This window comes from Arachis ipaensis, chromosome B04 (assembly GCF_000816755.2).
Source record: "Arachis ipaensis cultivar K30076 chromosome B04, Araip1.1, whole genome shotgun sequence".
Classification (NCBI taxonomy): Eukaryota; Viridiplantae; Streptophyta; class Magnoliopsida; order Fabales; family Fabaceae; genus Arachis; species Arachis ipaensis.
In genome coordinates this window covers 2045724-2061414 of record NC_029788.2, presented here as the reverse complement: position 1 = coordinate 2061414, position 15691 = coordinate 2045724, and the positions used below count along the sequence as shown (strand labels likewise).

The 15691-nt window shown below is 31.0% G+C and overlaps 2 protein-coding genes across 2 annotated transcripts in view; one reads left to right on the top strand and one right to left on the bottom strand.

Moving 5' to 3' along the window:
• Nucleotides 5914-6628, bottom strand: LOC107635807 (ATP-dependent DNA helicase PIF1-like). The gene is made up of 2 exons (XM_016339371.1): nt 6114-6628; nt 5914-5953 (listed from the first exon to the last, which is right to left on the bottom strand). Exons 1-2 carry the CDS (start codon nt 6626-6628, stop codon nt 5914-5916), a joined length of 555 nt encoding a protein of 184 aa, XP_016194857.1.
• LOC107638276 (calmodulin-binding transcription activator 4) overlaps nt 8959-15691 on the top strand; it is a gene marked incomplete in the record, with an annotated part of 9137 nt that continues 2404 nt past the window's right edge. Inside the window, 11 exon segments of the mRNA XM_016341470.2 lie at nt 8959-9248; nt 9839-9970; nt 10040-10155; nt 10979-11067; nt 11298-11343; nt 12076-12493; nt 13200-13351; nt 13475-13565; nt 13664-13878; nt 14071-14750; nt 15529-15691. Coding sequence (XP_016196956.1) covers nt 9239-9248; nt 9839-9970; nt 10040-10155; nt 10979-11067; nt 11298-11343; nt 12076-12493; nt 13200-13351; nt 13475-13565; nt 13664-13878; nt 14071-14750; nt 15529-15691 — 2112 coding nt within the window.

The window sequence follows — 15691 nt, the reverse complement described above, 5'->3', positions numbered from 1 at the left end:
TTGTGTGTACAGAACTTTTTTTTGTTATTTTAACCAATGGTTATTTACTTATTTACATAATACAAGTAATAAATACTCAGAACTTATTTCAAAAAGTATAAATTAGACTTGTTGGTGTCATTACAAGATATTCTAATAATCAATAAAATTGTAATTGTAGTGATTATAATGGTAGTTATAATAATTTAAGAAAATAAAGTTAATTGTGACCAAAAGATGAAAATAAAATAAAATAAAATATTAAAAATAAAAATACAATATTTAAAACATTAAAGATAAAATTAAGACAGCCTAAAACAATATTTTTCTCTTATTATTAACATTAAACGTTTGTAAAGATAATTGATAAGATATAAACTTATTCCAGTTGTGAGCTTTAATTTATAAAATGTTACACTAACAAAAGAAATAATCTAATAATGAAGTAAAAATTAGTTATAATTACATTTTTTTTAAAACATCTAAAAGTTTAGATAAATTTAATACAGTCAAAATCTTACTCAAATTAAAACATATTTTCAAGTTATTTAAAAACTTATAAAAATAAGTATAGATTATTTTTTGAAACAAAAAGAGCTCAACACATAAACGTGGAGCATTTGATACATAAATAAATAAAAAATAAATAATAAACAACAATAAAATAACACCTATTGTTACCACCTATATTTCTCATCAAATACGCATCTCATGTCATCTTCGACATTGCTATCAACAACAAAAGGGATCCTCACAACTCCACTCCTTATAATTAAGCATAGTCATGTTGATAACGTCGCCAGCATATTTTTCTATATTCTGAAATAATCTCCAATTTCTTTTCAACCAGACATTCCAAATAACTGCAAAGAAGCTTATGAACCACTTCTTGCTTTCCTCCTTCCTAGTTGTGATACCTGTCCAACTTTCAAAATGTTCCTTTAAAGTACCCGGAGCAGACCAGTTTATGCTAAAATCAGATAACCAAGCGCATCACACCTGCTATGTAAATTCACAACCGAGAAACAAGTGACAGACATTTTCAACATCTTTATTACATAAAACACACACATTATCACCCTGGTTAACAATTTCAAGTCGACATAGTCTGTCTTTAGTATTAACTCTGCCTATTAAAGCAAACCATATAAATAGCTCAACCCTTGGAGGGACTAAACCTTTTCAAATAGTCTTGGTGAAACTATAGCTTATTACATCCTCTGAAAGCGTCTCCGCCTGTAATACCTGCACAAAAAAATTAATAGAAAACACACATTGACTGTCAAACTTTCAGACAACTCTATCCTCTCTGTTAGAATCTAATTTTATCGGCCTCAAGGTTTCATGTAATTGATTCACAAGTTCCAACTCCCATTAGAATAACTCACGCCTCCATTGGAAGTTCCAAAATAATTTAGATTATCTATCAAAATGAATATTAAGTCAGAAGAAAAATTAAATTTAAATAGTTAGAGCAACTATTTTTGACTCTATTGATGAAGATGAAATCTAATCTCTTATTTTCAAACTTAAACCACCCTTAAAAGAAAACAGTTGCACACATTTTACACAAGTTGGATCTTTGTTCTTTAGTGTTGACTTATTACATTGTATGCACAAAACACGCACGGATGTCACTACACTTGCGACAATGAATAAATAAATAAATAAATGGTAAAGTATATTTTTTGTCCTTAAAATTTGATAAAAGTTTTAAAAATATTTTTAAGTTTTATTTTGTTTCAATTTTGTCATAAAATTTTTTTATTTGCATCAAATATACTCTTAATGGCTAACTTTTCAAAAAATTTAAGACAAATTCAAAAACAATTTCATAAGAACAACCCTCAACACAAGCAAATTAAGCATAATTTTTATGTATTATTGTTAGATTGATCTTAATTTTTTTGAAAATTTAGCTGGTAAGAGTATATTTGATACAAATCGAAAACTTTTGGAACAAAATTAAAACAAAATAAAATTTCAGGATATTTTTAAAGCTTTTATCAAATTTCAGAAATAAAAAATATACTTTACCCATAAATAAATAATAGATGAAGAAGAGTTCAAGCTCACAACCATCAAAACTATAACATATTCATAAAATTCATGTTTATATGGTAATTAATCTCAATTCTCATAGTGGAAAACACCGGAGGAAGAATAATTAAATTCGCAGTTTTTTACATAAATAAATAAAAAGTTATATATAGATTAGATCATGGTAAATCGGATTCATGTATATGTTTTTTACTTTCACAGTTTTGGATCACATCGATTTATCCTTAATATATATATAAGGGATAAATTCCCAAAATTTGATTCTAAATCGGATGATGGTATATTTTTAGGATATTCATCACAAGTCTCTTGTGTGTGAAAGAAATCATCCACGTAAAGTTAAAAGAGCTGAGCAACCACCTTAAAAAATATCTGAAAGAAATTAAAGATGATTTGAATAATCTCCAGATTTTAAACACTTGTATAACTCCCCCAAAATTTCAAAAACCTACACCTGGGAATAAGTCTTCACCTTTGAATCTATCAGAATCAGTGCCTCAAATATATCAGAGGAAGAAAAGAATAAAGAAAAATTTGAGATGTAGAATTACAAGAACATAGTTTTTTGACTTCAAAGACAAAAAACATCCAAATTATGAGAATGATTAGAAAAGTTTGATTCTTTGATCTTTCTCAATCAAATAGGGCTGAATTATAACTCTTTTTGATATATATGTTGAGGACCAAAACTCTAAATCATTATTTATATTTGAGTGTGGCACTGATCAGTAAATTCTAAAACTCAAATAAAAATAATATCTTTGGTTTTATTCTCATTTAATTCCAAATCAAAAATAATAATGACTTATTCTATTAGCATTTATAACAATAAATGAGATCATCTATATAAGTTATATAATATGAAATAGCTAATGTGATTATAATCAATTATATGTATTACCCATAAATAGATTAGAAAATTATAATTTTTTAGCAATATCAGTTATAAAATTACCGTAGTTTTTATCACATCAGTGTCACGACAAAACCACGATGATGACTATACTAATATAAATAAATCAAATTTAGATGAGAAAATTCAGAAATTACATGCGAAAATGATCTCATGCATGCCTATTTTTAACTAGTCCAACTTTAATAAACTTTTTGAGATCGTGAGTCAGAGTGAAAACAAAACTAAATACTTTATTTTTATAAAAATATCTATATTCATAAATTTGTCTAAATCGTATGAGCATCTAAATGCACAGTGTCACTGCAACAACATATCATAAAATGATATGACACCTAAATGAATAGTATCCAGACGAAAGACTTTGGGTATTTGTTTCTTATAAACTAAATATACATGTATCTATGGAATTTGTGCTAATTTGCTCATTAGACACTTAAACATTCTGAACTCTCGTATTTAATAACAATTTAAAATATTATATTACTAACACATTATCACAAAATAACTCAAGTGATCTTTCAAATATATTTTCATAAATTGTGACACGTGTTTGTAGCCACCTAATTGGATGCTTCAAAATGTGCTTTATATTCAAGTACTTTAGTGGAAAAAGTAATAAATATTTTCTCAACTTTTTCAAAAAACTCGTCCAAGCATGTGAATATACCTGCAATAGAACAAAATTGCCTTGACATCTAACAAAGTCAGAATCGGAATACTAAATGATCTCTAACTTTAATTTTTGACTTCATATGTGTAAACATATAATGTTTTGCTATAAAAAAAAAATTATTTTTCTACTATTTAGTGATCCATTCTTAACTTACAAATATCTGCCAAAGATATTAATAAAGTACACAATTACTATAAGTGTATAAATTCGTTATCTCTCACACTACTGCAGAAGCATAATAAACCTTATGCACTTTTGAGTTTTATAACTTTCTTGAGATACCTAATGAAACTATACTTGTCTTCTAAGAATAGTTAAAATATACTTACTTCCACTAAACTGAAATAAGTCATCAATTACATTTATCTCAAAGAATCATGAGAGAATAATTTGATAAAATATAAGTTACTAATGATAGAAAATCTTCTTTTTTTTTTTAATTAAAAAAAAATCTATTTAACAAATAGACTAATATTAGTAGATAGAATCTTAAAGCAAAATAATATATTCACACAAGTTACATATCATATGAATAAAATTCATATAATGGTGGGTCCATCACAAATACCTAACACAACATTAATATTTAGTTTTTGGATAGAAATGTTTATTTATAAGTGGTATTTTTAATACAGTAATCAAACATTGATATAAATCCTGTCAAACAATAAATCTATCTTTGGATAAACTTATTATTCACATGAAATCAAATAAGTATCACATGTCTATTATCACAAATGCACATATAATTTAACCAGAATTTTCTTTGGACCGATCTGTACTCGCATAAACTACATACACATAAATTCATTTAGTGCAGTTTACCAAATATTCTCAATAAAATTTTGTCGAACAATAAGCCTATCTTTGTATCGACTCATTATTCACATGAAAACTTGAGAATTATACTTATTTGTTACCGCATATATATTTTCTATCGATTGATCAAATACCAACTTTTTTTTGGGCCGATTAGTGGTTGCATAATTAAATAGAAAATAAACATAAAGTTCAATTTTATAATTTGACCAAATAATAATTTTTCTTTGGGCCGATTATTGTTCGCATAAATAATAAGCATTGATTTATTCTTAACTAGCTATCCAAATATATAAATATCATTGATATGCATATGTAATTTTGTCAAATATAGACCTTCTTTTTGACCGACTAATATTCACATGAATTATAGATCACCATATTCTAATGTTCTAAAATAAATAAATTTTTACAAAAAAGACTACTTTGGTAGCATAATATTCCATTAATTTATTTCAAAACTAAATCAATTAGTCTTTTATATGATAAAAAAAATTTATTCGATGGATAAATAAATCATATACACATTATTGATAGCCTGTCATGTTGTATCTCATTATGCCGATGGAATTAAATGCATTATTATAGACTAATAAATTTTACTTGAAAGATAATGAAAAAAAGAAGAATTTTAATTAATTAAATCTAAATAAATCCATAAATACAAAGATATCAATCGTTTGAGAATGAATGGTTCGTAAACCTAAAATCCATAACATCAAATATTAATTAAGATAAATCGAATATATCTCTCAATAATTCAGTTGTAGATGGCTCTAATACCATTTGTTAGAATTTTCTTAGAATTCTTTAATTTTAAAACTATCTATGTTAAATCATTAAAAAAAAATACTTAAATGTAGAAGTGTACTTAAATTTCTGAGTATAATTAGAAGAATTTGGTTTTTTTATTTTTCTCAACCAAAGCCTTCTTTTATCCCTAATAGAACTAAATTGTAACTCCTCTCATAAGAAAAGAATTACAAAAGCGGTTTTGATATGTTGGAGACAAAAATTCTGAATCACCATTTATATTTGAGTGTGACATCTGCTAAACTCTAAAAACCAAATAAAAATAATATTTTTGGTTTTATTCTGGTTTAATTCCAAATCAGAAGTAATAATAACTTATTCTATGAGATAATTTATATAAATAATATAATATGATATAGCTAATATGATTATAATCAATTATATGTATTGTCCATAAATAGATTAATAAATTATAATTTTTTAACAGACATATTTTAAAAGCAACTCAGAATTTTCTATGCACACATTTGTTGAACAGATGAAAGGTGTGTTCGAGAAGAGTATGATGGGAGAAGTAAAGTTCTTTGTTGAAAAGTAAAGTAAGAAGGGAATCTACATCCATTAATTAGTCCTAGAATTACTAGAGCTTCTGAAGAAGTTTAATATGAAAAATGCTAAACCCATAACAACTCTCATGCACTCATTGCAAATCTTAGATGTTGATGAGAATGGTAAAAGTACTTCTAGAATACCTGTAAATTTGGTATCAAGATCAATAATGTGGGTATCTGATCAATATTTTAATCCAATCAAATTTATTTTTCATTTTTTTTAATATTTTTGTTAATTTTCTTAACTCTTGAAAGTGCCACATATAGTTGGCCATGTGTAAAAACTGGTCTGGGAAAGTACAATCCAACATGAGATAAAGTTTGTCCCTGAGACTTATTAATTGTCATGGCAAACGATACTATTATGGGAAACTGTCTTCGTTGGAATCTAACTGGGACGGTTTCATTTGTTGGTACCATATTCATTCTTGGAATCAAAGCAATATGACCAACATTGTTACCCGTTAAGACTTCGCATTCTATGACATGATTTCCAAGCTTCCTAACTTGTAGCCTTGTACCATTACAAAGACCACTGGATTGGTCAATATTCCTCAGTAACATCACCGGAACACCAACCTTGAGTATTAATTTATGTGGAGGCAAACCAGAGCAATTTATGCTATTCAGTAATTCAGGACCATAGAGATCTAGTTGACTCTTCATATTCCCTTCATCCATACATATGGAATCCGAACTAAGATATAATTTTTCTCCTCCAGGAATGATAGCCAGCAGATGGTTGTTGACCTCTTCAACGATGTCTAGTGTGGGAGCCAATATAGTTCTTGCTTTGAAAAAATTCTTTGAGGACATGTTTTCCAGAATATTTGGATAAGAAATGAACTAACTCATCAAATGCCTGGTCCGAAGAAGGAATAACAATATCTCCTGGAAGACATATCTCAGATTCACCATCCATATTGTCACCTATTAGACCATCACCAACTTTCAATAACCACTCACCAAATTGCTCTGTCTCGTCTTGATCTGAAGCAGTCGTCCCTACAGAGAGTCTCATGTTTTTTGTTAGTTTGAGCACCTGGCAAAACTTTCAAAGGTAAGACGAATTCACTGTTGAATGAACGATATCTTGTTTCGATCCTCATAGAATGACAGGAAGAATTTGTCTAAAGTCTCCACCTAGTACAACAACTTTTCCTCCAAAGGGCAAATCTTTGTTATATGTTGGAGAACACCTCATGATGTCACCCAAGCATTTGTCAAGCGCTTCATAGCAGTACCTACTAACCATTGGGGCCTCATCCCAAATTATAAGTTTGGCTTTCAACAGTAACATTGCTTGAGGGGAACCAGGTTTGATGTTACATACAGAATCCTCAGTTATATTCAACGGTATTTTGAACCTTGAGTGTGCCGTTCTTCCATTGGGAAGAAGTAAAGATGCAATACCACTCGAAGCAATGTTTAACACTATATCACCCCTTGAGCGAATCTCAGCAGACATAAGGTTCCAGAGAAATGTTTTTCCAGTACCTCCATGACCATACACAAAGAAAAAACCCCTTCATCACAATACACAGCTGTAACAATTTTATCGAATGCATATCTCTGCTCAGGTGTTGCGATGGCTAACATATCTGCGGCATTTTTCTTTAAATCATCCCTGTTAAAGAGGAGAGTTTTGGGATTACTGCATTCAAAATATGCATTATGATCGTCATGTTTGTTGGTTATATTCACTACCCATTTTGTATAAAATTTGAGTGCGAGAGAGTATATATATTCAATTTCGTTACGTTATCAACAACATTTCTGCTAACTTCTGCCAACTCTTATTTATAATTGTATTTAATGGAAATGTCTTTGTGAATGTGTCTAATAAAAATATCTTTTTTATGACTGTGTTTAATAGAAATATCTTTATAAATATATTTTCTAGATGTGTCTCTTTATATATGTATTTAAAATATAATAATTAATTATTATTGGCAATAAGTTAACAGATAATATGTTAATACCCTATACTTTTCCGTATTTAAATAATTAGAACGAATGCTTCGACTTCTTTCTGATAATTATATATTAGTCATTTCTTTTATCATATTAATCCATATTTTTCGCATGTTTTATTGCGACATCTAAAAACTATAATTTCTACCTGTTTTCATAAACTTGAATGCAAAATCTTTCAATTAAGGAGGGGGGGCCATGGACATATATTCTCTGGTGATGAGTTCACACGAAATTTCCTGGCGACTCAATCATACTATCTCAATCGGTATTAAATTCTTTGAATATTATTGCATTTAATTTTAAATAATTGTTTTATTTTAATTATAATTAAAAAGTNNATGATTTATAAATTTGATTTTATTATTTATGAAATTTGATTATAGATACTAATATGTGATATTTTTGTTTCATATAAGTCTATATTTTTTCTTTATAAAGAGATAGGTTAAATTTGAAAGAGGAGAGTTTTGGGATACACCAAAATGGTTATATCCTATTCAAGCTAAATTGCTTTTCTCCTTTTTTGGCCCATTGACATTGACCCTGTAATAATGAAATCTTAACCGAATTCACAAGGCCGTGAAATTAGGTATTTTTTAAAAATTATTTATTATTTCGTCTTTAGAAAAGAAAAAGATTAAAAATTAAGTAACTTTTTATAAAGAACAAGTAACTTTTTACAAAAATAAATGATCATTAATGTTCATAAAAAATGAAAATATTTAGATATGTATCCACATTAAATAGAAACTAAATTTGTATCTACGTAAGATGTTTTTGATGTGATAGAAATATCTTACGTGACATTTCAATCCTCTAAAGATAGAATTTTTTGTTTCTGCGTAAGATATTTTTGATGTGACAGAAGTATCTTACGTGACATTTCAACCCTCTAAAGATAGAATATTTTTGTTCCACAAAAGACATTTTGCGTGGATATAAGTTTAGTTTCGATTTAATGTAGGTACATATGTCAATGTTTTTATCTTTTATTGATATAAATAGTCATTTATTTTTTTTATAAAAATAAATATTTAAATTAATTAAATAATATTATTTAAATTAAAAAGTTTAAAATCTAAAAATTTAAAGGACAAATAGCATTTTAAATAAAAAAAAGAAAAAAGAATGAAGCGGCGTGATGCGTGTCACTGTAACAGTTTTGCTGCAAGAATGAGTGAGTGAGAGTGCGCCAGCTCAAGTGTGAGGGAGTCTTGACTCGAGTCTTAAAGTGTTCTTTCTTCTTCCTTCAAATTCAACACTCAGAATCGAACCAACGCGTTTAGAATTCCAGCACGCCAAAATTTACCCCCTGTTTTAAACAAGCTTCTGGTTTCTTATGCTCACAAGTTAAGAATAAACAAGTGATTCGTTCTTCTTTTGATTTTTGAATTGGGAATGCGATTTCTCAGATTCTAATACCTGTTTCCCCATTCGCGATAAGTTACTATGCCACCTGGTAAGCCATTCTTTTCATTTTCATTTTCATTTTCAGTTTCAGTTTCACTTGCTCCCTTGGCGCGTGTGCAAATTAGTGTGTTGACTCGCAAGTGCTGACTTTTCGGGACTACGTAGGTTTGGGAGTCTCAAGCCAAGAACTCATAGGATTATTATTATTATTATTAGAATTATTTTAGGTAATTTGAGAAAATGTTGTGGAATAATTGGTTGGTGTAGTACAATGATTAGATAGATAGATAGATAGGTTTTGAATTTTTACACTACAAGCCCCTTATTTAAGAGTTGAGATTTTGGAGGGAAGGGGAGGGGAAAGAAGTGTTTTGTAGTGTAAAAATTCAAAATTTAACACTACAAGCTCGTTTCCCTTTGGATTCCTCAAACAACCCCTTAAGAACTTAGCATATCTTACTCTTAGAATGGATGTTGATCCTTGAATCAAATGGAATAATTGGCACTAATAGTACAGTGAGAGGACAGTTGAGTTCCTATTGAATATTCATAGTTATGTTTGATAGTCTTGTCAAATTATTCTTCTGTGGAAAGGAAGAAAGGAAGGAGTAAGTTGGAATTTTTTAGATGTGATGGCAGGTTTTGAGTACAACATCGATGATCTGTACCAGGAAGCTAAGAGAAGATGGCTGAAGCCGGTGGAAGTGCTATACATTTTGCGGAATCATGACCAGTGCAAGTTCACCAATATTCCCCCTCAAAAGCCAACAGGTAATCTCCATGTTCTTGTTCATGAAACACAAAAATCACATCAATGTTGCTAATTGATTTTCTTAACAGGTGGATCCTTGTTTCTATTTAATAGAAGAATCATGCGTTTCTTCCGTAAAGACGGTTATAATTGGCGGAAGAAAAGGGATGGAAAAACTGTGGGAGAAGCACATGAACGGCTTAAGGTAAACTAGAAGTGTATGATCATTTGAATTTCAAAAAGGGGCTTAATCAAAATATTAAAGTAAAAAAAAAGAAAGGAATTTCTTGGTTGTTTATTGATATTTATGTGTCTTATCGTACTGCCCCAACATGTAATGATACAATTTGTAATGTTGGAAATAAATTTAGACTGAGGTCTTTCTTTCCTTTAGTTGCACGTTCTGCATGACCAAAGACTAAGATATGACATTTGTCCCATAATCACAGCTTGAAATTTCACACCTTTTCAAATTTGAGCTTAGTGGTACTTAATTTTGACATTTTTGTTGTATTGCCTTGGTCTGCATGATCTTCTGATTTTGTCCATTTTGTTGCTTAATACAAGACGCTCAAATTTTTTTGGTAGTTCTAAATGATGAAAATTGCAGTACATAAACATGTATAAGGGACTGAATTTGACAGCACTACTAAATTATTAAAGGGAAATATAAACGTCAAAAGATGTCTCAAGCATGGTCAACCAATGTATCATTTGAAAATAATTAAAGATTCTCATGATTTTTGTTTTCAATTCCATTTCTGGATCATATCTGCACCATTAATTGCTTCCGTAATTCTTTTGAATGACATAATTCTTTTTGAAAGGATATTTGTTCAAGCACTTTTATGTGCATGAGGATGTAATAGAGGAATGAGATGCATAGGTTCACTGTTATTGAGCATTATTCATTTTCATTGTAATTCATTTATGGTTGCTATGTATCATTCTTTGTGGCATCATTTGTTTGGTGTTGGAATTCTATGTTGATTTCCTTAACCCGAGTGATTACTATTCTGCGTGACTAGATTGGAAACGTTGAAATACTAAATTGTTACTATGCACATGGAGAGGAGAACCGTAGTTTCCAGAGGAGGAGCTACTGGATACTGGATCCGTAAGTGAATTATAGTTCAGCTTACTAAATATCCTTTAAACTATTAAGTTTACAACAGGTTGTATATTTTAAAACTGACAAAAAAAAAGGTGTAAGTTTAGGGAAACGCTCATGCTGAAGAAAATACATGATAAAATTATGTTGACTGATCTAAGGATCTATTTGTTTTTTTTGTTTTTGCTTTTGCTACAAGTGTTCATATTTTCTCATACACTGTTGTTCCTTGACAGGGCATATGAGCATATTGTTCTTGTGCATTACAGAGAAACAAAGGAGGTGAGTGTCCAGCACGAAATCAGAGAAACGTAACAAAGCAGCCAGCTTGTTAGAACATGCAAAGCACTTTCTCCGTTTTCAATGCTAACTTTGAACTCTTAAATTTAAAAATTTATTATGTTTTATGAAATTTTAATTTTGTGTGGTATTTCTATGCAGTATCCTTCCATTTTGTATTTTTTCATTATTACTTGTATTCAAACACACAAAGCTAGGGTGTGATGAATCTGACCTAGTTTTGTCTCTTCTTTAAAATCTGTTTATAGCCAATTTCCAAAATATTTTTTTCTTCCTGCTGGGCTACATTGCTTTCTAACTACAACTTTTCTTACAATGCCTAGATACATGCCAATTAATAATTTTATGATTAGATTCACTCTGGATAGCCATGCTCAAGTTACTAGAATCACTCATGAAGCTTTGTTGTTGAACTGTCTCATATAATGACAACTGATGTAACTGAAGATTGTTGGTTATTTTTATTATTTCTAATTTATCGTTTTTGGAACAATTCATTTATAATTTTCCTAAGTAGTTCCCCAAATGAAGGTATATTTTCAATTCATTTATGATTGCTAATTGCCATAAGTGATACCTCACTTGAATGTTAACTTAAATATTATGAATCCGAATTGGGAGACATAAATGGTAAGTATCGCATTCATCATGGCATAGTAGAAGATCTGTGCTGCGGAACTTCGAGTTTGACATTACTGACTATACTCGTTGCAGGGGAACTCAGGTTCTGGACCTATCCCACCATTGTCTGAAGGCTGCTCTCCTGAATTTAGTCAGAATCGAAGCTCACGTACTACGCTTGACCCAGGGACAATATCCGTGCTTGGTGATTCATGTGAACCTTCTCAGAATTTCTCCAGTACTGAGTCTATGGAAGTTACCTCTAATATCATCAGAAACAATGGAATGGATCAGTTAGATGAAACAGATGCAGTCTTGCGCCAATTGAAGCAACAGTTAAGTTTGGAAAAGGAGAACTGTGAAGAAATTTCTCCCACATACACTGAGCCTGAGATTTTACATGATTTGAACCCTCAGCATGATGAAAGAGTGATGTACAAGCATAAATCTGCAGCTTTCACTGTGCCAAATGATTATGGACAAGCCGCTTATGAATGCAATGGAAGACAAGGTAACGTAAACAAACTTGAGCCTCTGAGAATTCACACCTTTTAAATCAATGATTTATTTAAGTTATCTCTTTGTTGTGCTTTTTACTTGATATTGTGTTTTGACATAGTCGTTATAGGTGTTATCTGTCTTCCACTGGAAGCATTGTCCCTTCACAGCGCTAAATTTGCTAAGGTCTTTGTGTTAAATTTGTAGCATATCTGCATCGAGTTATCCATGCCAGTAATCTTCTTGGTACCCCAATTAAGTTTTATTTATCTGGAATCACTCTAGTAGGAACTCAAGAAATTATCGTGTGGAACTCCTTATATTTTGTTATATATGAAAAAGTAGTTTCTCTTCCTTTTGTGGTTAAGAAAAAAAGTGAAGAAAGGAAGTGTTGCATTAGATATTTTGTCTGCCTCTGAAAAATGCATATTGGGTGTTTGGTTAAGCACATGTAATGTGTTGTCCAAATAACAAAAATAAAATGTGTTTGGTCTTGATACATTGGTTGTAGCCAAAGGATTATCCAAGAAATTATTGTGGTTAATAGGATCAGCTTCAGAATTGTACCGATGAAAGTTAGTCAAAATATTCCTAACCTATATATCTGATCTTGATTCATCTGTTATCTTTTTTATTTTATTTTATTTTCTTTTTTTATTACTTATGTGTAATTAAACGTCAAAAAGAAAGGCTCGTAAAAGGTGTATATTTTTCTGTAGGTGACAATGGTAAAAATTATAATCAAATATTAAACTGCGATTGCCCAGATGCAAATGAAAATGCCTTATCTTGGACAGAGGTGCTTGAGTCGTGTAAGCCTGCAAGCTTGACCAATTTACCAGAGCAACATGCATATGAGGCATATGGAAATGTTAGTAGTACTATGACATATTTCACTTGTTAATATTTTGTGTCAATTCACTATTTTCATTAAATGTTATGCATATTTTTATTTTTACAACTAGCTCAACTAAAATTTCAACACATCAAACAGGATAGCTCCCTACATTCTTCACGAATTGTACTGATTGACAGTCAAGAAAACAGTCAGTGGATAAACTCCAACAGTATTAATGCTGAAAACTGTATGATTTACTTTATCTTCAATGACTTAAAAATGTTCTTTTCTGCATATGATGAAAGTTAGAACATTTGAACTCTGATACACTTCTCATGTCACCAGCTGTCTTCTCTTGTCCTCAAGATGGTGGAACCAAATTTCCTCTGTATTCACCGGTTGAAGCTGAAGAACTTAGTTCTGACTATGCGACATTGTTTCATCAAATCCAAATTCCACCACCTCTGGATGCAGATTCATGCCTGACTATTTCACAGAAACAAAAATTCACAATTAGGAGAATCTTCCCAGAGTGGTGTTATGCCACAGAGACTTCAAAGGTTTGTGCTTTCAATTCTTATTATTAATATTCCATATGTAACGATTTGTGAATGCATGATTGAATGTTATCTTCTGAATGGCGGAAGTTTTATGCCTTTTGATCTATATTCCCTTATCTTAGGATGATATGATAGTGGTACTAACAGTTTTGTCCAAAATTTGAATACTAAACATCCAATTTCTGTGCATAGGTGGTCATTATTGGGTCATTTCTCTGTCTTCCCTCAAATTCTACCTGGGCTTGTATGTTTGGTGATATTGAAGTGCCTGCTGAGATAATTCAGGATGGTGTTATTTGTTGTGAAGCTCCCCTCCACCTTCCTGGAAAGGTTACTCTCTGCGTTACTTCTGGAAATCGGGAGTCCTGCAGTGAATTTCGAGAGTTTGAGTTTCGCAATAAGACTAAAAGTTGCACTCGTTGTAACTCAATGGAAACAGAAACTGCTAGAAGCCAAGATGAGCTGTTATTACTTGTTACATTTGCACAGATGCTCCTTTCTCCTCCAACTATAAAGAATGACAACATGGAACCTGTATATCATCTTCCAGTGGAACAGAAAGCAGATGATGATTCATGGAGCCATGTGATAGAGGCTCTTCTAGTAGGCAGTGGAACTTCATCAGGTACTATTGATTGGCTTCTTGAAGAGCTGCTGAAGGAAAGGCTACAGCTGTGGCTTTCTGGCAAATCCCGGGAAATAGATGAAGCAACCGGCTGCCCTTTGTCAAAGAAAGAGCAGGGGATTATACACATGGTTGCTGGATTGGGTTATGAGTGGGCCTTGATCCCTATTCTCAGTTGTGGTGTGAATATAAATTTTCGTGACATCAGGGGGTGGACTGCCCTTCATTGGGCTGCACGGTTTGGAAGGTACTAGAACAGTCCATAGTGCTTGCTATTATTATTGTTATTATTAGAGTTTAGATGTTGATTTGGTATGCAAAAGTTTTAGATCATCTGTGTTTGACAAAAATGCTTATAGGCATCTGTGGCTTGCTTTGGGAAAGACAATACAAATATAAGGAGAGGTCACATGAAAGGAGAAACAGAGGAATTTCTCTTTTCTATTAAAATGCCATAAATCACTGAATAAATGCCAAACGATACGATCCATTTTTGGGGTCATGTCTAAAATCAGGTTAAGGTTTACTGAGACAATAGTATACATAAACAAATAAAACACGTACAATACTGAACTATATCAATATCTTTTTTTTTTGAAAAAAATTGAAGTGAAAAGACTCACCCTATAGCTATCTGGCTGTATGTAATATCTAGTCAGATGGTAAGCGTAAAATAATCACATGTAGTAGGATGGATTCGCATTTCATAAATTATTAGGTGAGCTTCAATCATAGTAAAACCTTATCAGTGAAAGCAAATGCTTGATTGAAGTCAGATATATTGAGTAAACAATGTCATTGTGATCTGTTAAACACCAAACTTTGTGGAAAGGACATTCAAAATTAAGGTTTCGTTTGCCTTTCTCTACTTTTTATTGCAGCTGATGTTGATACTTTCTCAGATACCCATTGCAGTATGTTCATATCTAGATTAAACAATGAGAGTCTTGCTTTAGAAGCCTTGACAAATTATCTGTTCCATTCCAAGTGATCTTTATGTTGTGTTTCTGAAACATTTATGATAGGGAAAAAATGGTTGCTTCACTTATTGCTGCTGGTGCATATGCTGGAGCAGTAACTGATCCAACATCTGCAGACCCAGATGGGAAAACTGCTGCCGCTATTGCTGCCAGCAATGGCCATAAGGGACTGGCCGGTTATCTTTCAGAAGTAGCTCTGACTAGCCAT

What these genes read in the sequence shown, in the direction of transcription:
- LOC107635807 (XM_016339371.1), bottom strand. Translation starts at nt 6,628, where the DNA reads ATGTCCTCAAAGAATTTTTTCAAAGCAAGAACTATATTGGCTCCCACA. An exon ending in ACTTTATCTCATGTTGGATT is followed by an intron (nt 5,954 to 6,113) that starts GTACTTTCCCAG and finishes CCAAATTTACAG; the next exon opens with GTATTCTAGAAGTACTTTTA.